General features: G+C 34.5%; 1 protein-coding gene across 1 annotated transcript in view; it reads left to right on the top strand.

Annotated features, from left to right (window-relative positions):
- The window catches only part of PIK3C2G (phosphatidylinositol-4-phosphate 3-kinase catalytic subunit type 2 gamma), a 293,693-nt gene that overhangs the window by 249,347 nt on the left and 19,200 nt on the right, over positions 1-25,146 (top strand). Inside the window, exons 30-31 of the mRNA XM_070410626.1 lie at positions 11,525-11,600; positions 20,641-20,735. Coding sequence (XP_070266727.1) covers positions 11,525-11,600; positions 20,641-20,735 — 171 coding nt within the window. The remainder of the gene's footprint in view (positions 1-11,524; positions 11,601-20,640; positions 20,736-25,146) is intronic.

Below are 25,146 nucleotides of genomic sequence, written 5' to 3'. Positions count from 1 at the left end.
ACTAGGATAAACTCCACATGATTGTCATGTATTATTCTTTGTATGTATTGCTGTATTTGATTTAACATTTTCTTTCATATTTGTTTTCAAATTTGTTTACGACAGAAACGGCCTGAAGTTGTTTTGTGTTATAATGTCCTTACCAGGAATAAGAATCAAGAATATGCTAGACTCATAATACTATTATTTGCAAAAAATTCTTTCTTTTTTCCTACTCTGTAGAAGAGTTTCTATAAAATTGGTTTTATAACTTTAATTTGTAAAGCCATGGAGGTCTTGAGATTTCATTTACTTAAGAGTTCTAGGGCAATTCACATTTTCTCGTTTTTGGGGAGAAGGGTCTATGTATAAGTTATAGTTCTCTGGGAATTTTTGCTACTTTATTGGCATAAAGTCATTCACAGTGTTCCCTCATAATATTTGTAACATTTATAAGATCTGAAGAGATGCCCACTCTTTCATTATTCACATATGTCATTTCCTAATCAGTCTTGTCAGAGGACTATGAATTTTACTAATCCTTGCCAAAAATAAAATGTGGAATTTATTGGCCCTCTTTATTATATTATTTTAATACTTTATTTTTATGTTTATTGTTTCCTTCCTCTGCTTTCTTTGGTTCTATTTTGCTCTTCTATGTATACCATCCTCAGATAGTTACTTAACTTGTTTATTTTCAACCTAGACATTTGGCCTTCAATATAGTAGATTCACAGATATCCTATTATTTTATTGATTTTTAGCAAATATAGACTCGAGAACATTGTGCTCCAATATTACTTCCAGTTGGGAGACTCAGCTGGAATGCCGTTATGTATCAAAAGACAAGTGCCTGAGCACTTAAAGGGATATACAGTACTTAACTCAATTCCGAGTGAGGCAGAGAGGCATCCCAGACAGTATGGCACTCAAATTGTTATTAAAGGACAAGGAGAAGTTGGTAAATAGAAATTGGGGAAAGTTGTGCTAGACAAAGGGAACTATAAGGACAAAGCATCTATTATGGTTATATGCGTTTCTCTTGTTCTGTAGTTTAAACAACTCAGTAACTATATTCATTCATTTTTTATCCATGGATAGCACAGTTATAAACTCATCAATACTAAATAAATATTTAAATAAAAATAACAGAATCATTAGCATATACTAACTTATGAGATTTTAAAACCTAAGAGATTGAGTTTGCATCTGAAAAGTATTTAGTTGTCTCTTATTTATTCTTATACCTTACCAGTTTTTTCTTTTAAAGAAATTAGCTCATGCTTCTAAAACATACAATTCATTTACTTATATACATAAAGTACTACACTAATAGTGATAAGATTTTAAAATGTGTAGAAAACAAAACATTTGAGGGGAAAACTTAGATAATGTTACTAAATAAATAGTAATGTAATTTTGATTTTTTTCCCTTACTCCAGTGTCTAGTCCCCCACATGAACCCCCTGACAGAGACCTCTAGGTTGATAAAAGCAATCTTGAGAATCCTGCTAGCTGCCAGCTCAGAACAGGCTCTTCTGGTTAGCTAAGAGCCTTGGCTGCTCATACTCGTAAAGAATAACCAAGGCAACTCTATTTCATTGAGTTTCAAATCCCTTTTGCATATTTAAGAGTATTGACTGTTGACATCTTAATGTTCTTTACTAATTCTGACATTCTCTGAAGGTCATGTCCATTAACTTATGCTATAGTCAAGGACCACGTGAATATGGCAGTTGTCTGTAAGGGAAAGAGCTGAGGGGATAATGGATGGGATTGCCATCTTTGCATGCTGCAGGCTGCCTTACTGATAATAATGAGCTGTTTTTAAAACTATGCCTTTTCAAGGAAATGGACAAAATATCAAGTACCCATTAAAGTGTTGGGATTTGTCCTATTTGGACAGAGGCAAGTAAGTGCACACTGGGATAGGCTTCTGATTTCATCCTAGTATAACTAGGATGCATGTTGAGATCTGTCTTTTATATATATACTAGAGGCCCAATGCATGAAATTCATGCAAGGGCCTTGGCCCCGGCCCCTGCCCTCCATTGCGGCAGCCCCAGCCCACCGCCACCACAGCTGAGGACCTCTGTCACCTCTGCCTTGGCCCCCGCCCGCTGCAACTTTGTCTGGAAGGAAGGACATCCAGAAGGCGTCCCATCTAATTAGCATATTATGCTTTTATTATTATAGATTTGATTTCAGAAAGAAACAGGAAGAGAGAGAAATAGAAGCATCAATGATGAGAGAGAATTATTGATCAGCTGCCTCCTTCACACCCCATACTGGGATTGAGCCTGCAACTCAGGCATGTGCCCTGACCAGGAATTGAACCTTGACCTCCTGGTTTATAGGTCAGTGCTCAACCACTGAGCAGCACCAGCCGGGCTTGATTTCTGTCTTGACATGGCAGCAGGCCATCAATAGGGAACTCCTACACGTATCTGCCCACAGAAGGGGTTCATATAGAAGTGTTAGTAGACTACTGCTATGAGAAAGGAAAGCAAAGTAGTCATGTATATACAGGTAAGGAAAACTTGCAAAGGAGCAGTTTAGCACAGCAAGGCTTAGTGAATATTCTTGCCCATCATAGTCATTGCTGGGGGTGGGGATGGGCTAGAAGAGGTCAGTGGGGAAGAAAAGGGACATATGGAATACTTTCAAAAATAAAGATTTCTAAAAATAAATAATAAATAAAAACAAAAAGTTAAATTGAAAAATATATTATTAGGAGCCCTTATAGGGCATTCTCAATTATATTAAGTCTTGCTTTTTGTCAAGGAAATTAGATAAAGAAGTTGCTTTAAAGTCCAGTATCTGGTATCAGTCAAGTTAGATGGGAAGGAGCTCTCTGGGGGTTGGTCTAAAACTAAAGACACAAGAGCAGCCCAGATAGAGGGATGACTATGAATCTCTGAGACTTTCTCTCTCTCTCTCTCTCTCTCTCTCACTCTCTCTCTCTCTTTCTCTCTCTCTCTCTCTCTCACACACACACACACACACACCTATCAATAAAAGAAAATAGGCATAAATGAAGACCACAGTAATACACTATCCCGATATCTCTCCTAATGAGATTGCAAGCATCTGTTTAGACATCCTAGTGCTGTACCTATTTGACTTGGGTTTGTTTACACTCTACTCTCAAACTGATAGAAACTTCTTTTCTTCTTTCAATGTTTGCAGTTTCGTTCTACTAACAAATTATAGTTGTGATAATAAGAATTCCTTTTGCTTCTTTAAATTCTTCTCTGTTTCGGTGGAATTGTGTTGTGACCTGAATAAGATCTATATAGAGAGCAATATGAACATATAATAAAAGCTATAGAAAATGATTGTAGTACTTAAACAAATGTGAACATTTGAATTTAGTTGAAATATGCAAACAGCAGTTGTTTTTAAAAATTTTAAGCCACATTCATTGTGATTTTTAGCTCTTCTCATATTGTTGTTAATTTCTAGAAGTCCCCTAAAATAAGAAATAATATCACTTAAGGCTTAAGCAATGTTATGCTTTTAAAGCAGAAATCAAATGTCAAAATAAATCCAAATGGGTAAATCCTATCTTAATAGTGAACATATGTTTCTTGTTCCCTTTTTGCTAAACCCAGATGTTAATTACTACATTTGTCACTACATTGCTCTTTTCCTCTTTGGAGCTCGTTGAGATTATGTTGCAGGCAGGATAAATGTCATGTGTGTACCATCAGTAAAACCAAGAGTATTTTTCAGAGTCTGGTAAAATGTTGATGACATGTTAGAACAGGAATTATAAAAGATTCTTTAGAAATTTGCTATTTTTCATAGTGTCATTCTTCCATGTAACCCCAATACGAATATAATGAGTTGAACCACATTAAAGACTGGACATTCTGACAAGCTACTTTATGAAAAAGGCAATAAAATATAATTACTGTTCAACTTTGATTTAAAACACTTCTGGGAATTCATTTTTAAATTCACATTGTATAGCACTGCCTGGTGTGTGAGAGATAGATTTAGCTTATTGTTTTAACTCACTAAAACTTAATATCTTGCAGCCAATTCTAGATATTGGCTGGCCAGTTAATAAATGTGAATTATTAAGGTGTTATTTTAAAGATAGGGAAAAAATGATCTCAGTATTGTATTGCATTACTTCGGATCTTTGCAAGTACTTTGTAGTCTTTGAGAACAAGAATTCGTGCATATGAAATAGGAAAACCACAAGTTTTCAACAACTTTGAACTGATAAACTCTCTCAAAATATCAATCATTTTAAATTATAAATGAATTAGTATAATTGCTAAACAAAATATTAATAAGAGCATTGAAATTAACAAAATATAAGCTGATGTATATTTTAATTTAAATTTGTTCAATTGACTTTCAAGTCTGCTCTTTATTGAATGAATTTTTAAGTTGAAAGCATTTAGACATTAAAATCTCATATTAGTTAGATAAACATCTAATCTAGCAAAGAAAGGTATATACAACCTCATAGAGTAGTTAATATAGCCTATGCATTTACCTAAACCATTGATATAAGAAATCAATAACTGTAGAGTCTCCATGACAAATCCTAAACATTTACTAATTTTTTCAAATATATAATGTTCTACATAAGACAGATATTCCAAATATTTAACAACTGTTAGGACACAGGCACTAAAAAACCAGGATGAGTGCCAGTTACTAATCCACCTTTATGGCCATACAAGCTTGCATTGATTGAATATTTCTGTGTTGGAGAAAACTGTAGGAGGAGCATTAAGGAACAGAGGCAATCAGGAGTTTAAATCTAAACACACTAAGTCTGCATTACCTGTAATACTTTAAGTAGAGAGGTCAAGTGGAAATTTGACATCATGAGTTGAGGGAAAAAGTGAGACTGGAAATATAAATATTGGAGTTGTCAACAAATAACTATTTTCCAAAGCCATGAGACTGGATGATATTATTTGGGTGAAAATGTAAATATAACAGAGTCTGAGAACTAGACCATGTAGCATGCCAAGTTAAAGTTTGAGAAGATAGAGGAGAATCAACAAAGGAGAAGGAGCAACCTGTTGAAAACCACAAGAATGTGCTGCCTGGTATCCAAGATAGGAAATGATATTGAAGAGGATGGAATGATAGCTGTTTCAAATGCAACAAATGGGTCAAATATAAAGAATTCACCCCTGGAGTTAGAAAAAAAAAGGTATCATTGGTGAATTTAACAAGAACAATTTAATGGGAGCATTAGAAACAAAAAAGTCCTAGAATGGGTTCAAAAGAGAATATGAAGAGAGAAATTTGGATTAAATGTAGAAAACAAATCTTGCTCTAAGGATGAATAGGAGAAAATAATGTGCAGGGAAATGTAGGTCAAGAATTTTGTTTATTGAAATAAATTATAACATATTTGTATGCTGGTAGGAAGACCCATAGAAGAAACAAATCTTGATGATGCAAGGGAGAAATGAGAGCTTAGTCAGAGACCAAAGTAATGACCTTGAGTAAAGAAGAGAGCATGGGAGCTAGTGCTCAAATCAGTCTCAATTAAAGCACAGACAGTGCACCCATGTATGGGAAGAAAGGGCAGAGGTGAGGTAAGATAATATATGTGTTGCCAAAAGCTTATAGAAATTCTTTTCTGTTTCTGGTTGTTGTTGTTTTATCAATAAGAAGAGCAGCTTTGAGCAGACTGAAAGAGGAAAAGTGTGCTGGCATTTTGAGGAATGAATCTAAGGTATTAAGTAGTCCTATAGGTGAGTAGAAGAATAAATGGACTAGTGATGGGTATAGAATTTCCAGAAAATCCCAAACACCAACTTGAGGGTTGTGGGCATGAAGCAATAGTAAGACCAGTAAGCATGGTTGAGGGATTTCCTCCAGCAATAGTCAGTAGGCCTGTTACAGTTGCAGACTTGGCAGAGAGCAACCAGACTTGGATATTTTGCCAGGTGAATAATAAAATAAAGGGAGAGGGGACCAAAGGAGTGAAAGGAGCATGCAAGGGAGTTATTGAAAGTTTCAACCATGAGATCTGAATTGGCCAAGGAGGGATGTGAAAATATGAAAGGGGTTAGGGCCAGTGAAAACTCAACAGATTGAGTTTTGTCACTAGAGGGAATGAGCTGGAATGAAGGGAGATGGTAGTTGTAGACAGGGAAGTTAGAAATCAAAATAATGAACAGTCTTCAGTCAAAATTTTGAAGTCAAAAGCCTTTAAGACAAAATCAAGGGAAGAAGTGAGTGGCTGAGTAGGATGCAGAATAAGATAGTTAGACAAGAGGAGTTTAAAAACAAAGAATCTACCACAACAAAGAATGATTTGTATGAATATTAAAATAAGTGTGAATTATGATCAGTACTATTAGAGAAAATGACAATGTTCCAGAGTTAAAAGTGTTCAAGAAATCAATGCCAATGACCTAGAAATCAATACACAAGTCCAACAACAAGGGGGAGGGCTGTGTAGTCAGTAGACATGATATTCAATGCAGAGCCTTTTTATAAAAGAAGAAAAAGTGAAGGTTAGAAGAACAACAAGATGCAAAGAGGATACCTACCCCACCACCAGGATCAAGGTTATAAAGGGAACCAGAGAGTATATAGCCACCATTTCAGAGACTTAAAGAGAAAGCATAATGGAATGCTCAGAGAACATAGTAAATTGAGCATATAAGAAATTTTGCTAATGACATTCTCCAAGAATGCTGTCATCTTTCTTAAAAAAAAAATCTGGTAATAGTGCTTTTCTACTTAAAAGTCATCACTAGGTCACAGTAGCCTTAAGCTTATGCAGAAGACTAGCATGTTATAGGACTCCTATAAAGATTTCTCTAGCCATAGTTCCTCTTCACATCTATGGGCCTTTGTCATTGGTAACACAGGTGGGCCTGGGCTTACTGACCACACTGTATTTTGTGTGTATACTAATTTCAATTAGTCAACCACTTATGCTGTCTGCTGTTTCATGTTCTCATTTATAGAATAAAATAGTTAAATTTAGAGGGGTTTTTTTCCTGAGAAACTATGATCATTTGAAGAATTAATCAGAAAAACATTCTTCATAATGTAAGAATCTCCTAGGTATTTTAGAACATTTTGGACAAGTGGCTTTGCCTAGCAAATGCCAGTTGTACCCTTCAGTAATTGAGACAATTAAAAGTATGCCCATGCATTTTCTAAACACCTCATATTGTAGCATAACAAACTAATATTTTTGTATAAGTATGTTACAAATATTGCAAGGGCATCTTTAGTTTTTATTAGTTAAAACTGACAGCTCTACTTATGGAGAGTCCGGCTGTGTAGAATTATGTTTGTAGTCCATCAATGTAAAAATGGCACCCCTAGAGTTGCTCAATATATAACCTACACAATTAAATGTAGCCACAATGCTTGGGTGTCAATACAAATCCAGTTGAGAACACAGGTTATTAGTCAGAGCAATTGTATTACTAACATTCCTATAATTCTCCAAAATATCCAGCAGTGCAATGTGTTAAAATGCTCTGGAATGCATGCACGTAAGTAAAGCTCAACCTGAGAAAAAATTTTAAATCGATTATTTTGAGATCCAGCAATATTGCTTTTCTACCCTCTTCATTTCTTTTATTGACTTCTCTTTTCATTGACACTGGACCATGTTTCTTCTCAAGAATAAAAAGAATGTTATTACATTAAGGAATTAGTTTTTACTGTGTTACCCACACCAATAATTATGAGAGCTTCAAGGGAATAATTAGCTAGTGGTGACATTTCAGAGACTAATTGGGAAGATTTTCTGCCTACTGTTGAAGTTTAATAACCATTGGGTGGTGAGGTCAAAATGTCACCAGAGAAGAATAATTGACTAGTTTTCAAAAGACCAAAGAAGATCAAACTTCCTTCACCTAATTCTGCACATGCTGAAGTTTAAACTAAAAAATAAAAATAAATAACAAAACCAAAAAAAAACACCTTGATTTGGTCAACTCCCTGATTATGATTATAGATACATTTTTGAAGATATATTCTTACTAAACAAGGTCAAAAGAGATCTATAGGTAGAGATCAAAATTGGTAATTAACTAATTTATAATAATGCCTAAAACTGCTACCTAGATAAAAAAAAAATAATTGCATTAGAAAACCAATGTATTCTATATCTGATGACAGGTCTCTGGTTCTGTTAACAAATATTTACTGAGAGAAATACTGTATAAGGAATTAGTGAATAAATGATAATCTCTGTACTTGATATCATATTGATTAAACTAATAAGAGTAGAGAGCATGTGATAAAACTTGGGCACATGGGTGGATAAGGGTGGAAAGGATGGAGAAAGGAAGACAAAGAGGTAAGAGAGCATGATATACTTCAGGAAATAAATATAATTCAGCATAGTCCAGGATAAAGTACTAGAAGGGAAATGGTGATAGATGAAGATAGGGAAATGAACAAGATCCCAATTAAGGAAGGTCTTATAAGCTTTATTAAGCTGTTGATCTTTTTCTTAAGAGCAATGGTGAGCCATTGCCAGGCTTTAAGATGTTAGTTATTAGAATTTTATTTTGAAAGGTTCATTTGGCAATTGTGTAGAGAGTAGATTGGATTAAAGAGCAGCAGGATAAGAGTTGGGCATCTTTGCTATAACTTAGTAAGAAGTAATGATGCTAGAGAGCTAGGAAGATGGCAGTATACCTGGAAGAAATGAATAGGTGGCATATTTATGAGATGAAATCCATAGGACTAAACAATTAATTTTACATGTGAGGTGAGTAAGAATGGAGAGTCCAAAAAGATACACTATTGAGTGTGGACACAGAAGTAGCAAATTGCAGGGAAAGAAAATGCATTTAGTGGTGCACTTGTCTTTAGAACAGTCAAAGGAGCCAATAAACAAGTATTTTGATATAGAAGGCTGAGGATCTGGAGATAGATCTTGGATAAAGATTTCAATTCGTGCATCATTATAGAAGCCACCAAAAGGCAAAAGATCTCCCAGAAGGAATATGGAAATGAGAGAGATGGGCCTAGATGTGAGGAATACGAGAACTGAAATCATAAGCAAAAAGAAAAGATCCTGAAAGGAAACCTAATAAAAGATGGTAGAAAAAAATGGAAGAAAAACTGGAAGGACTTAGTGTCAAAGGCAAAAGAAAGAGAGCATTTCACTAAAAATGGAATTTCCATATAAGACAGAAGTGGGAACCTTTTTTCTGCCAAGGGCCATTTGGATATTTATAACATCATTCCCTTAATATAATTCACTTAATATAAATGTATGTTGCTATAAAAAAAGCTCCTAGGTTTATTGAATTTTGAGTACCACCCGCAGTTGCCTTGGCAAGGCCAGACCAAATGATTTTGAGGGCCTTATATGGCCCATGACGTTCCCCGCCCCTGTAATAAACCAAGAAAATCCCCATTGGATTTGGAAAAAGAGAAAGTGTGTTAGAAATGAGGGTAAAAGCATTTTTAGAAGACAATTATTTGCAGAAACTTGAATGTGGTGGATCATAAAGTGAGTAATAGTTGAAGAAATGGCACCAATGTGAGTGCTGAGAAGTCTTCCAATAAGTTTGTTTGCATCAAGGAAAAAAATAACAGAATTTAAAAACTGCATTACTTAACAAGATATAATTTCCACACGATTATATTTTGTTTGATTTGACTTGTCTCTTAGTTGTTAAAATGGAAAGAGTTAACCCTACTTTATTCTGATGAGAAAAGAAGGAAGGAAAGAAGGAAGGAAGGAAGGAAGGAAGGAAGGAAGGAAGGAAGGAAGGAAGGAAGGAAGGAAGGAAGGAAGGAAGGAAAAGAGGGAGGGAGGGAGGGAGGGAGGGAGGGAGGGAGGGAGGTGAACATTAACTAAACTGTAGATTAGAATATTTTACAAGGTGCTTGAGGAGGAAGGAATAGAATCCAGGTCGTAGATGAGGGGATCAGCATTGGATGGTATCTTATTTTGCTAAGGGTTCCATAACAAAGTACCATAAACTGGGTGCCTTTAAACAACAGAAATATATTCTCTCATAGTTCTGGAAGCTGGAAGTCCAAAAATCAAAGTGTCTTCTTCTAATGGCTGTGAGGGAAGAATATATTCCAGGCCTCTTTCCTGGGCTTGTAGATGGCTGTCTTCTTCCTATGTCTCTTCATATCTTCCCTTTATGAATGGCTATGTTCAAATTTCCCCTTTTCCAATAGGCATTGGTCATATTGGATTAGGGGTCCACCTTCCACCAGGATGAACTTATCCTAACCTAACTAATTACATCTGCAATTACCCTATTTCCAAATAGGGTCACATTCTGAGATACTGTGAGTTAGTAGTTCAAAATATAAATTTTGGGAGAACTTAAATCAACTTGTAACAGGTGGAAAGAGAAACACTTCTTTCATTATTACAGAAAAGGAAAGAGAAAAGATGTATTTGTGACTCTATAGATTTGGTGACAGGAAATTTAGGACTTGCTATCTGCCTTTTATTTTCTCTAACATGAAAACAAAATCATCAGTGGGAAAGGAGTCAGACTTGGAAGTGTATGTTTCCTGGGGGAGGTTTGAAAGAGCCTTTGCGCAAAATGAGAGAGAAGGCTCGCCAGGGTAAATGTCAGGCAGCGTTGACATCAGTCTATGATAATTAGTGCAAATAATCAATTATTGAGTGAAGACCTTCGGATAATAATGTAAGCTCCCAATGGGAGGTCTGCTTTGGTTCTCTAATGGCTTAAAATAAAATGTGTGCCAATTAACTAAGGAAAAGCTGTCGTCAGGTTTACCAGTTAGCCCATTCATTTGGAGACCAGATTATATTTCAGTCTGTTTGTGATCATTCCAGTTTAATGGAAAAGCACACATATCTTGAATTTGTATTAAAGCATTTAATATAATCTGTTTCCTCCACTAGATTGTGTTCTGAAAAGGGGTATCACCTTATGCATCTTTGTTTTAAATACCCGCTAACGTTCATTGATACCACTGGTGTGGTCGATACTCAATGAGCATTCCTAGCATTGAACCTTGAGGAATAATGGTTACCCACTAAGTGAGCATAAGTGTCCTACTCAGATAGAATTTTTCTCTGAAGACCTGTCCAAGGGTACACATTTTTTAGAAAAGTAAGGTGTGAGATTCATGCAAAATTGTAAAATTCAAGAATGTAAATATTACCTGGCCAGTGTTGCTCAGCGGCTGAGCATCTACCAATGAACCAGGAGGTAGCCAATCAATGATTCTCTCTCATCTTTGATGTTTCTATCTCTCTCCTTTCCTCTCTGAAATCAATAAAGTATATATATCTTAAAATAATGTAAACATAGTAAGCTCCAAGAGCAGAGCACACCTGAGCTTCTTGAAGAAATATAATCAGATGCCCAAACATATAAAAAATTAGCTTAATGTAGGGTAAAATTATAGCATTGACTTAATAAACTTACTAATGTATTATTCCCTTTATGGAATCTATAGCAGGTACCTATTAACAAATAATTATAGATTTTCGGTCAATGTTTTCATATACCAGTATAAAAGAACAATACATAAATATAACATATTAAGAAATATCACATTTTGTCTTGTTTTTCAGAGTGATTGTGTTCTTAAATTTTTCCTCTCTGAGCCTGTGCAACAAACACTTGAAGAATCATCACCTTTGTTCCTCGGCAAGTAATTTTATCATTATTACTATGCACCATTATCAAGTTTCAATATAATTGTGCAAAAATGTCACAACTATAATTTTTTCAATTTGCAAATTAAAATTTCTTTTTAAGAGTGAGGCTTTAAGAGTCTTTTCTAACCATTTCCAAAGCTTTTTAACCCTTTATAATATGTCCTTCTATTTATATTAAACCCAGTTGTGTTTGTCCAATTACAATAACTACATGGCATTATATTATTAACTTATTTCAATTAATTTTGTGTTGAGATGGAATTGCATGTCAGAGACAGAGTTCGTGCTTCCCTGTGTAGGTAAATATTGCAGTTTATTCAACATCTTAGGAAGCAACACCAAATAGGCAATAGTAATGATCATGAATTATATAGTGGTTTCATTCCTATCCTTTAAAGCCCAATAATTACTCTACCTCCCTTATAGAGTCTTCTCCTATTACCAGGATCCCAGAATAGCCCAGCACAATTATTCATCCCATTCTGCCAAATGTGGATAAATTCTAATTAACTTTTCTACCATTTCTTTTAGATTGCCAGAGACTCTTTTTGAATGTCCTATCAATTTGTAATATAGATCCATTGTCAGTGGCCATCCAATACTAATTCTGGTTTTTGTGTCACACAAGATTTACAAACCCATAGCTTTCAACCTTCCATCTTCATTTAATCCAATCTACCTTCTGATTCTCTACCTTTAAGATTAGGCCCGTTTGTTTATCACCTCTTCTTGCATCTGACACCCTAGGTACTTATTCCATAGGGGTGTACAGTTCTGTACAAACAGACCTAATTGTATTGTGTAATCGTGTATTAAGTTGTATATTTATGCTTATGTCTGCCTTGCATCTGATAGACTGAAAATAATTTTAAACCAAGGTCACTAATCCCCTACTACACATTGTTCTGTGCTCAAAAATCCTAAATTTATATAGGAGAATTGTGACTCTCTCATCCCCCCATAATTTTACTCATTTATCATCACTAAGATACTTTTCTTATATAGCCAAACCATGTACAATATTAAGTAAATAAAGCAATTTCTTACATTTTATAGCACATATCCAATAAATAATTGTTCCCACAATATATAATATTTCTTGTTCTTATTGTCACAATTGACGAATATCTAGCAAATGTCTTCTTTTTATTTTTATTTATTTATTTTTTTACAAATGTCTTTTTAAAAACACTATTACTAGGGAGGTTTTTTTTACAATCAAAATTTATAAATTCAAAAAACAAATTTAAGAAACAACCTAAGGTTGCAGATCTCTAGAGATGGCAGCCTTCTAAAAGGTGCTAGGTTGACTTCTATTCTGTCACTAAAGTGCTTAAAGAAAATTGTCTCTCTGTGCTTCAAAAAATTAAATTTTGCATCACTGTCAAATTTTTAATGTTGCTGATAGTATTACTTCTCTGTAACATATTCTGAAATATACCTGCACACACAAAAATTGGGATTATTATCATAAAAACTAAAGTGGCTTTCTAATAATTCTTTCTGGTTTGTTTATTTCTAACTACATTATACAATACTCATGATTTGCTTTGGCAGTTATGATCGACACAATATTAGAATCTCAATCTTTTTAGATAATAGGTTGCATATGAAATTCAGTCTATTATCTTAAAAGAACAGAACTATCTTAGCAAACTATGCAAATCTTTACAACAAACAAGGATTCACAGAAAGTTGTTCCTTATATTTTTTAAATTATTTCCTTTAATATTTCTAAATTCTTAATACTTTTGTTATAAGATATCAGCTGATTCTAAACAAGATGCACAATATTTTTTAAGCACCATTCTTTCAGTTAGTTGAAACTTTGAGCTTATGTTGTTAAATGATTACAGGATAAAATTATTCAAGCATATTAAAATATTTGTTTACATAGGATGATATTAAGCAAAAATCCCAGACCTCACCATTTTACTACCCCTACTAATAAATTGAGAGAATGAATTCTGGTTACCTATAGATGTAGGCATATGACCTATAAATATTATATTAGTAATCATCTATAATCCTGGGTCTGAAAGATAGTAATAATCCTTTGTCCTTACTAACTAAACATGCCTTAGTAGATAATAAAAGAATTTATTTATCTCAAGTGCCCACCCAATCATCTCTCTGCTTTGATTAACACTTTTCCTTGGTTTCCCAGAGCCCCTAGGCAGTGCCTAGGTCATGGGCCTGTAATCTGTGCAGTGACACAGGGCACAGGGCTTCGAACTTGTCCTGTACTTGTTTTATCACTCTGCTATCACTTTCTTGAAATTCTTAATAATTTTTGTAAAAGAGACCCAACATTTTTATTTTGCATTTTTATGTCACTGAGCTTCACAAAGTAGGTAGCTGATCCTGCCTTTGGAATAAAGACCAGAATCCTCTTGATAGCATCCAGGCAGAATCTGGCACCCACCAATTTCCCTTCCCAGTCCAATATCAGGTCCTTCCCCATCTTGATTCTTATCTCTTTTTAGTACCTTGATACCTTACAGATGCAATTTTCTCTGCCTGGACAACTTGAGTCCTATTTCACCTTCTTCATCCTTTTGTGCATCTTCCAGATATCATTTCAATTGTCCTTGCTCTATACTTTTATTTTGTAGACTAGATATCTACAAAGGCAAAATCCACATTTGTATGACTCACCATTGTATCCTCAAGCTTAGCACAGTGTCTGGCCTACTATATAGATGTTCCATAAATAATTAAGTAAATGTTTGATGATAGAAAGAACAATAGTGGAAGACACATGAGTATTCTCTACCAAGGTAGCTTGTTGTTCATATTAAAAGGACGTAAGAGAAAAAAACAAAATCCAAAATCATGCTACTCTTCCCACACTCAACCACTTCATGTAGAAATGCCCTGGCACAAGAAATTCAATGACTCCCAACCACTAGAATCCCCCTGTAATATCACTTGGAAAAAATCTTCTACAAATTATCACATTAAATATGATGGATACCAGACACTAACCAAAATGTTTCTGGATTTTATCTTCTAGGTCTTTAACTTTCTAATGACATGATCCTCTATACTTTCCCCAGATTAATATAGTCCATGTTAAATAATAATACCTCCATAACAAAATAAAATTATTCATCCTCCATCACTATACAACTCTGACACACAGAAGATAGATTTTTGTCAAAGTATAGAAACAATAGCATAGGTAATGGAGTAGAACATGATCAAAGACAACAGTTGCCAAGGTTAAGAGAATAAACTAATGAACATGTTTAGATGTCACAGATAATTACAAATGATTGCAAACAAGAGCTTTCAATCATTACTTCACATCACTACCTCCAATTTGAATTGTTCATTTAAAAGGGAACTTGAAGCCATGTTCTAGCTACTTTCTCTGGTAGCCAGTAGCTTCAAAGATTACAAAGATTGTTTAAAAAAATAAGAAGAAGAAAATAAAAAGAAAAAAGAAAGAAATCACAAGCTAATCTCACTAAATATTATTGAGAAATTCTAAATGAAATGTTAGCCAAAATAATTCAATAGCACTAAAAGAATATAATTTATTTTGACCAGAAATGCAAGAATGGTTCAATGTAGTTTACTGTATATAGTATATAATTCATGTTATCATGTTAATAGATTAAGGAGAAAATCATATGGTTATTTTTATAGACCCTGACAAGGCATTTAATAAATTTCAATAAACTTTCCAGACAAAACACTGAGATAAAAATAAATGGGTAATTCCTTAACATGAGAAACGGAATCTATCTTGTCTAACCAAAGCCTACATCAGGCATGACAGAGAAACAATATAAAAACATTTCCACTACATTATAAAATAAGGCCTATGCCCATGATCTTCATAATAAAATCACATTGTGCTCAAAACACTAGCCAACATGGGGCTCATTTCTTTACCTCCTTCAGGTCTTTGCTCAAATTTACCTTCTCAATGAGAAGTACCCTAATCATCCCTTCTGAAAGGGCACCTTCCTTTTTCTGGTAGTACCTTTTTCATTTTCTTTTCTTTTCTTTTACCATTTATCACATTCAGCATATTATAAGTTTTTATTCATAACATTTCTTGCTTTTTTTATATCTCCCCTGCTACTGTAAAAATGCCAAGAGAAATTTTGTCTAATCTGTTCCAAAGACCTAGAACAGTACCTTTTTTCATAATAGCCCAATAAATATTTGTGAAATGACTAAATGAAATGGAAAAATAAAGCATAAACTTTAGCAAGGAGAAGAAAAAATTAATAGTTTGCCAGTAATATGATCAAATACCTATAAAAATAAGAATCAACTGAAAATCTATCACAAATTATATATATATATATATACATATATATAGATCACACAATAATAGCAGCAAAAAAAAGAAAAATAAAGAAAGGAAGAAATGTAACAGAAAATGTGCAAGGCCAAATGAATAAAACTTTAAAAAAAACATCACTGAGTGATTTGAAAGATGCCTTGAATAAAGGGGAAGACATAGCATGCTCTTGGATAGGAAGATTCAACATCATAAAGATGTCAAATATTTCTAATTTAATTTTAAATATAATTTTAAAAATATGTTTAACTAGATAAGCTAATTCTACAGTTCATAAATAAACAAAAGCCAGGAAAACATGGCAGGAGGACAGAAAAGAGGTGAGACTAACCCTATCAAATATTAGAAACATATTACAAAATCATCAACAATTAAAACAGTGTGGTGTCAGTGCATAAATGGAAGAATAAATGGAACATAATAGAATGTCGATAGAGTCAAATACACTCCAGAATTTAATATGTGGCAAAACCAGAAAGGGAAAATTTAATAAATATTTTTGGGTTACCAAACTCCCCACATATGCTAGGATGAATGCCAACTGAATGAGAGATTTTAAATGTAAATAATGAAACCATATATGTGACAAAGAAAACATGGAAAAAATCCCTTATAATCTTGGGATGAGCTGTTAAAGCTGTGACTATAAATCCAGAAGCTATAAACATTCTGTGTGATACAAAATTCCATAGTATAATCCATAAAAATACAAATTAAATGCAAAATGGGTGAAATATTTGCAATTTATCACAGGCAAGGAATTAATTGTCTAACTTATAACCATCTTCTAGAAATTGGTAAGAAAAAGAACAATCAAACAGTAAACTACAAAAAGATAATTCACCAAATAAAAGAAAATTCAAGTGGCTCTTAACCAAATGAAAGGATCCTCAATTTCACTCATAAGAAAAATTAAAATTACTCTGATACCATTTTTAATTCATCAACGTTGGCAAAAATTTAAAAATTTAATTAACAAGCTTGGATACAAACCAGCAGGCACTCTCATATACTGCTGGTGGTAATGCAAATTGGTACAACCTCTATGGAAGCCAATTTGCAACATTTATCAAAATTACAAATGCAAATACCCTTGACCAGGAATTCTCCTGTTGGAAATTTCTCTGATGATACTTGTGCAAAAGTACAAAATGACACTCACGCAAGGTTAGTCACCTCAGCATGGCTTCTAACAACTGGAAACAATCCACCTGCCCATCGAGGGGGAACTGGTTAAATAAATTATGGTATTTCCACATAATAGAATAATATGAAACTATATTATTTAAAGTATTTAAGATTTTATTATTGATATGAAAACATTTCCAAGATCTTTGTGTAGAATAGTAAATACGTGGGGAAACTGGGTAGACAGATGTTAAAAATGGGAGGGAGACTATTTACTGTATACTTTTAAAATGCATTTTCTTTTTTTTATTGTCTAAAGTATTACATATGTCTCCTTTTTACCCAATTGACACCGCCCCCCACCCCCCCCATTCCCACCCCGGGCAAGCCACCATGGCACCAGTGTCTGTGTCCATTGGTTATGCTAATATGCATGCATACAAGTCCTTTGGTTGCTCTCTAGCCCCCTCCCTCCACCCCCACCATTTGTCTCTGGATCTGTTCTTGTTCATCAAATTATGTTGATCATTATATCCCACATATGAGTGAGATCATGTGATATTTATCTTTCTCCGACTGGCTTTTTCGCTTAGCATAATGCTCTCCAGTTTCATCCACTGCATGAAAGAGCATTTTCATCTTTTAATCATGTGGATATATTATCATCTGAAAACAGTAAAATTTTGAAATTCTATTTTTAGCATTAGTGGACACATGATGTATAATGAGCACTGTATTAACTGCTGTAGAGCCAAGCATTCAAGGATTTCAATACAATCATCCACAGGGTCAGTAATATTTTAACAATTCTTGTGTTACCATAAATGGTCAGATCAAGTATGACCAGATTCCCCCCAGACTAACTGGAAGCAAAAAATCAAAATATTCTAGCATATTCTTATTCATATAAAGTTATTCTCAAAAGTTATTCTCTGGATCTTTCATTAAAACTTTTCCCCTTAGTGTATTGCCCTCTTGTCTTCCCCTTTATAGCATGATGTTTAAAAACACAGGCTTTAGAGATCATTTAACTCTGCACCATTTGTTGTCTATACAACCTTGGACCTGATGCCTCAATTTCCTTATGTGCAAAATGGAGGTAACCAAACTTTATAGAATTGCTGTGAGGATTTAGTGAATTCATGTACTTAAAGTTCTTAGCCCGATGTTTCGCTCACAGTAAGAGTTCTAGAAATACTAAGTATCTCTACAATTACTGTATTGTTCTCTGGGCCTGAATTTTCACTGGATTCTGAACTCTGGCATGCTTTTGATGGACACTCTGGTTACACATCTGGCATGAAAGGTTTAGCCTGCGATATCATCTCCAGTCAGGTCAAGTAACAGTTTACTTAAATTGGCTACCATTTAGACACTCAATCATAAATTTATGCTAATTTCCACCTTTGAATTAAAACTCCTCAGTGTAAACACATTGAGTTTCTATCTAATAACCTTTTCACTCTTTAATTCAAAAATAATTTTCATTGTACATCAACAAATTAGCATTTTAGCATGCTCATACCAAAAGTTCAACACTCTAAATTTTTATTACAAAATTCAATTTATCTACAAAATCAAATTCACTACTACACTCAGATTTATTTTATATTTCTGTAACTAACAAAGCCTCTCAGTCATTGTAATCAAGTTTTTTAAGGGAGAAAGTTTTTGTTATATTTATGTAATTACCATTTCAGTTGTAAGAAACACTCAATGCCAATTTCAATTACTTCAATGTCAAAAATTCACATTAATAAAAGTAATTTATATGACCTCCTTACAATATGTAAACTATTCTAATAAGTATGTAGAAGGCTTTGGAAGAGGAAACATACAGTTGAGGTTTAAGTTTCAAATGTTAGAAAGGATTAGAGACTAAAATTGGCTATCAGAAAATTCACTGGGGACCACAATGAGCCCACAACAGAACATTGCCAATTCCTTGTTATTAATAAATTTCTTCTTTCTAAATTCCTTCAGAAAACATACTATCAGAGATTATCAAGGGACATACTATAAAAACTGTAAATTATGCTTAATCATTGGGCTATAAACTGGAAATTTTTAATTAAAAAACTAAAGCCTTCATATTAATAATGGAATGATGTAACTTGAAAGTAAAAATGAGGTTAATTTTGTTATTAAATAAATTTTTGTGACATTATGGGTCAAGTACGGATTTATATATCTCTTGGAGATGTAAGAAAAAAAATGTAAGCCCTGAGGGAAATTGTAATCCACAAAGCAAATTGAGACATGTAAGATAACTACGATATAAATATTAAGTGATAGGCTGACCTAAGGGGGTTCATAAGGAGGTGACCACAGAAACTATTTTGCATCTTAAATAGGTCTTATAGAAAGGCAAATGTTCAATAGCAAAGTGGTGGAAGAGACCACTTCAAGAAAAAAGGGGAGTAATCTGAGTAATGACTGGAAGAAAATAGCACAGAGATTTTGTAGAACTGAACACAGAGAATACAGTATGGAATAATGATTGTGGGGAATAAAACAGATTCAAGAAGAAGCTACAACACAAGGCTGAGAAATTAATAATTTTCCATAAGTAATGGAAAGCTATGAACAGTACTTTGATCAAAAGAATAGTTTTATAAAAGTTTTCATAGAAAGAGTATAATGGTATTTGTGTACAAATAGAACTGGTGTCTGGAGGAGGAGAAGAGAATGTTCTAGAAGTTCAGCATAAGATACATATGAGTCTGAACTAGATGTTGTGGAACTAAAAAGAAAGAGATAACTATAAATATATGGTGAAAGACTATTAGTAAGAATAGACATTTATTGAGAGATTATATTATGAAAACTTTTGAGTTTTATCAGTTAATTATCTTAACCCTCTGAAGTATATAACTATCATCTCCATTTTACAGAAGTGGGTTAATTTATTCATTAATATAGTCTAAGTATAGTGTTGGGATCCAAACCCCAGACTCACTGACTTCTAATACCAACACTATCAACCTCTATACTTTCTAATTATTAGAGCTCATTGTACTTAATATTGAGGAGAAAACTGGAGCCAAAAAATGACACTGAAGTTTCAAGCTTAAACAATTGGGAAAATAATGATATCAATCAAAACAAAACATGACTCAGCAGGTGTGGCTCAGTGGTTGAGCTTCAACCTATGAACCAGGAGGTCATGGTTCAATTCCCGGTCAAGACACATGCCTGGGTTATGGACTCGACCCCCAGTGTGGGGTGTGCAGGAGGTAGCCAATCTATGATTCGCTCTCATCATTGATGTTTCTCTCTCTCTCTCTCTTACTCTTCCTTCTTCTCTGAAAAAAATAAAAAAATATTTTAAGAAAAATTTAGAAATAAACAAACAAAAAATAACATGGCATATAAGGAGGAAGAGTTGGTTCAGGAAATTAGATACAAATTTCATCTTTAATCTACCCAGTTTCCTGAAAAGCATTATGTTTTCAGCATGACCTGAAGAATGTTTCTTTTGCATATTATCCATTAGTCCTGTTTTAGTCTTTAAATGTTTCATTTATCCTGTGATAAGCCATTTCCATTTTAACCCACCAAAATTCTATTGTTTTATCAGGTGAGACCTTTCCTGACAAGGTGCCTAAGGTGCAGTTAGTCATCACATATGAAGATGTGAAGCTAACTATACTAGTGAAACACATGAAAAACATCGTAAGTTTGTCATATCTAATGAGAAACATGGAAACCTATATTTAAAAATTACTTGCCTCTGCTGAGCAATTAATGTCAATATTAGTGAGAGAAATGGGGCCAGCCACCAAGTTTAAGTGAGGAGCAATGAACCAATTACAATGTTCTTCTCAGTCTGACTGTGATCCTAGAGGATTATAAAATATTTCACAGGGTAAGTCCTAGAATGAAAATCAGATTGTATTCCAAATGAAGTGTCAGAAAATGCTAGTGAAAAAGCTTTGAGAAAGCAGAACAAGTTGGAGTACTACGAGCTAAAGGAAAAACAGCTCAGTCCCAAGAACTGACATCTATCCCATCATGTTGAACTTGCCAGAGAACTGATTCATCTCTTGGGTAGTGCCGGTACCTTGTCTGGGAAGCCAGGATGTCTTACCTTAGAGCAGCGGTTCTCAACCTGTGGGTCTCAACCCCTTTGGCGGTCAAACGACCCTTTCACAGGGGTCGCCTAAGACCATCCTGCATATCAGATATTTACATTACGATTCATAACAGTAGCAACATTACAGTTATGAAATAGCAACAAAAATAATTTTATGGTTGGGTCACAACATGAGGAACTGTATTTAAAGGGACAGAAGGTTTAGAACCACTGTAGTTTCCTTTCAAATTCCCACTGTACCTTGAGTTTTTACCATCACAACAGTTATCAGATTCTGATGTAATTGCTCACAGATATTTCTTTTTCCTCAAAGGGCAAAAATAGATACAGAGGCAGAGCAACATCAAACAGACAGTCAAACTACAGCGGGAAGGCCGGGGAGGGTTGAGGGGGTGGGTAAGAGATCAACCAAAGGACTTGTGTGCATGCATATAAGCATAACCAATGGACACAAGACACTGGGGGTGGGGGGGGGGGCGGGTATGGGAGGCTAGGGGAAGGTCAAGGAGAGAAAAAAAAGGAGACATATATAATACTCTTTGTAATACTTTAAGCAATAAAACAATTTTTAAAAAAGTTAATAAATTGTTTGAGGACAGGACCCCCATCTTTGCAACCCCAGAACGTATAACTGTCATTAGCCTCTAAAGAAAACTAAAAGCTGGTGTCTCTGTTACACCCCACTATCCCTAAGACTGGGTCAAGTCAGAGGCAAGAGCAGCAATTGGGCCATGTCATTAAGCAAGACAGGGAGCTTTCTATCACACGGGGTAGGTTATTCATGTTCATAGTCTGGGAGCAGTGAACAGAAAAGGGTAACTCTAAGCCTCGCCAGCTTCTCTGGTTTTTCTCTAGTCTCGTCAAAATGGGTGAATCTCCCCAGGAGATTCCACAGGTGTAGAGAAAGTCAGTAGCACTGTTTTGGCTTTCTCCTTTATTAGTATAAATCTCTCCGGATGCACTTGGAAGGATTTAAAGGGGCAAACCCTTCTCAACATGACATGCATCTGGAACATGCTAGAACTTAATAAATATTTTTTCAGAGAACAAATAGTTGGCATAATTTGCATGGGATACATCTGTTACAAACTTAATATTAGCCAGATACCCAAGGATGTTTGTTTGTAAATCTGTGGTTTTTATAATCAGCATTTTTTGTAATAGCTGAACCAACATTATTAAATGTGTTATGTTTTTGTAGAACTTTTAGCCATTGAAATAAGTATTTTCAATTACTTTTGATATGATAATCATCTTAAATTAGAATAGCCGTTGTTTAAGAAATTCTTAGGCTGGGAAATGAAGATTTACCTTAGTATCTGTATAAATTCATACAATGAAATAATAGAGTATTGAGAAATGGTGTTAATTGACTTAACAGAACTTATATATGTATATGATATATAATTGTTAATTGAAAATAGTCTTATTGGAAACTAAATTTTTATTTCAGTAATGTTGTCATTACTCAAAACATTTTAGAATATGCCTATTGACATTCCTTTGAGAGTTGGCATAGAAACCACAGCCAACTCAGTGGTGTCACTGAATAGTCATGCCTAATATTTGATCAAAAGCAATATTAGCCAACTTGGTCACCTATTTTATCCACCAGATGAATCCCCAAATTACATTTAACAGTTTTCAAAAATGCATTTTACACTCAGATGAAGCTGCACTACCGATACGTATATTCAAACGAATGTGATGCAGGCATGAAGGGAGGAGAGACAGTAAGCAAGAGTTTAAGATTCAGATCAAGTTATGAGAAATGGAAAATGATCAGATGAATACCACAAAAAGTAAAAGCAAACACACACTTAGGGCCATTAGAACCTATACATTGTCAATGCCCTCTAAAGGACCTTAAAAATAAAGCAAGACTTCTTGCAGTCTGAATCCTCAGTGCCTGCTGGCTCTGCTCTTCTCCCCAATCTCTTATCATTGCCCTGGTATTTATTCCTAGACCTCTCTCTTTTCTATCTTCAGCCTTGTGGCTTTAAATACCACCCACATGTCCTTCTCTTCTGTATTTATAACTCCAGCTTGAATATGTCCCTAAAATCTAGAGTTGTATGTACAACGGATTACTCAACAACTGTAATAGAAATTCAATAGACACCACAAACAGCATACACCAAATAAAACTTAGTATCATTGCCCTTCTAACCTTGCTTCTTTTGCAATCTTTCTTATCTCAGTAAATAGCACCTTCATCCTACTAGTTGCTCAGGTTAAAATCCTTAGAGTCATTTTGACTTCTTTCATAAACAACATCCAATTTGCCAGCAAATCATGTCAGCTCTGCATTCAAAATAAATCCAGAATCCTACCACTTTTCATGACCACGCTATCACCATTGGTTCAAGTCACCATCATCTCTCAACCCAATTACTGCTGTAACCTCTTACCAGGTGTCTCTCTGTCTACCCTTGTTCGTTTATAAATCAAACCCTGTCATTTCTCTCTTCTTATTGTTATGGGGAAGGAGTCTCATATCACATACCATGAAAGACAAAATACTTATTAATAATGATCTGTGAGGCTACCAATCTGGCCCCTTGACCTCTCCAACCTCATCTAGTATAGACACCTTCAATCACTCCACTTCATCTTCAGTGACTTCCTTGCTCTTCCTTGAATATTGCAAACACGCTTTTGCCCTAGGATAATTGTTCCTCCTACTCAGTTTATCTGGAATGCTCTTCCCTGGGCTCATGACTCAAATTCTCCATGGCTCAGTTTCATGGGTCCTGAATGATCATACTTGACTGTCACCTTTTCAGTGAATGAGGACTCACTCCCGTAGGTAAAACTGCAAAACCACCCTCTTTGTTGCCACTTCCAAACCTCCTTTCTTACTTTACTTTTTTCCACTGCCCTGTATCACACTGTAATCTCAGGGGCTAAAACAGGGCCAAGGACATAGTAGGTGCTCAATGAATACTTGGTTAAAAGAAAGAATGTCAAATTACTTCTGATGTGAACAAGGGCTAAAACCAAGATCTTTCTCACCATCCAAAAATCACCACAAAAGTTCTCATGCCTTGCATTTTTCAGAGCTTATTCCTTCTGCTTATCTGAAGACAGAGATAACATTATAATGTTAAAATGACAGAAAAATCTATAACTTCTCAACATAGTTTCTTGGCTCATTTCAAGTTTTAACTAATTCTTATTTATTTTTTGAGCCTTTAGTATTTTCACATGCCAAAGTAATCAGACTAAAGAGTTGTGCTTAATTTTATTTTAATAGTAAAATGAAGTATTAAGCCTGCAGTTTTGTCACATTTGATATTAAGTTTGATGAAAAGAATTATCTTCTATGAAATCTTTGAAGCTTTGCTCTAAGAATTACTTCCCTCCTGCAAGATCACAAGCTGAAACAAGATTGCTGAAATGTTTTTCCTTTCAAAGCAGCAAAATGTGATTTGTTCTAGTGAACAGAGGCTGACAAAGTAATGCAGTTATTTAGAAGCTTGGTCAAGGTTTATTAAACTAATATTTTCGTTTATATAACAAAAATATAAAAATCATTTAGATTTGAAATATTTATAAATCTCTAGTATTTTCCCACATAGCCCATTTTAAAATGCTCTCTTGCATGGACTCACACACCATGTCTGCCTCTGCATTACACTGCTGGCAATGTCTCTCCTATTCTCTCTCCCAGACTGTGTTAATTCTAGACTGTTTTCTTCTACCTGTTCCAGAAGGCTCTAAAAGTTATCAATAAGGATACTGGACTCTCTTCTGGTATTGAAAATGCTCACACTATTCGAGTTTCTTACTCTGTAACAAAAGAGTAAGTTATTTTAAATGAAGAGCAAATAATGTCAAGGAAAAAAGATAACACTTCAAATTGGGTGCTGTTAAATCTTTCATAGACACAAAATGGGAGAAAACAGTTACTATAGGAAATTAACAGGAGAGAGAGAAGGAAAAGTAGAGTGAAACACAACCAGAGAACTTCAGGCTAAACACACACTC

This window comes from Myotis yumanensis, unplaced genomic scaffold (assembly GCF_028538775.1).
Source record: "Myotis yumanensis isolate MYYU_CA2020_CCGP unplaced genomic scaffold, mMyoYum1.0.hap1 SCAF_3, whole genome shotgun sequence".
In the NCBI taxonomy this organism is placed as follows: domain Eukaryota; kingdom Metazoa; phylum Chordata; class Mammalia; order Chiroptera; family Vespertilionidae; genus Myotis; species Myotis yumanensis.
The sequence above is the reverse complement of the archived record's forward strand: the minus strand, read 5'-3'. Positions and strand labels throughout refer to the sequence as shown.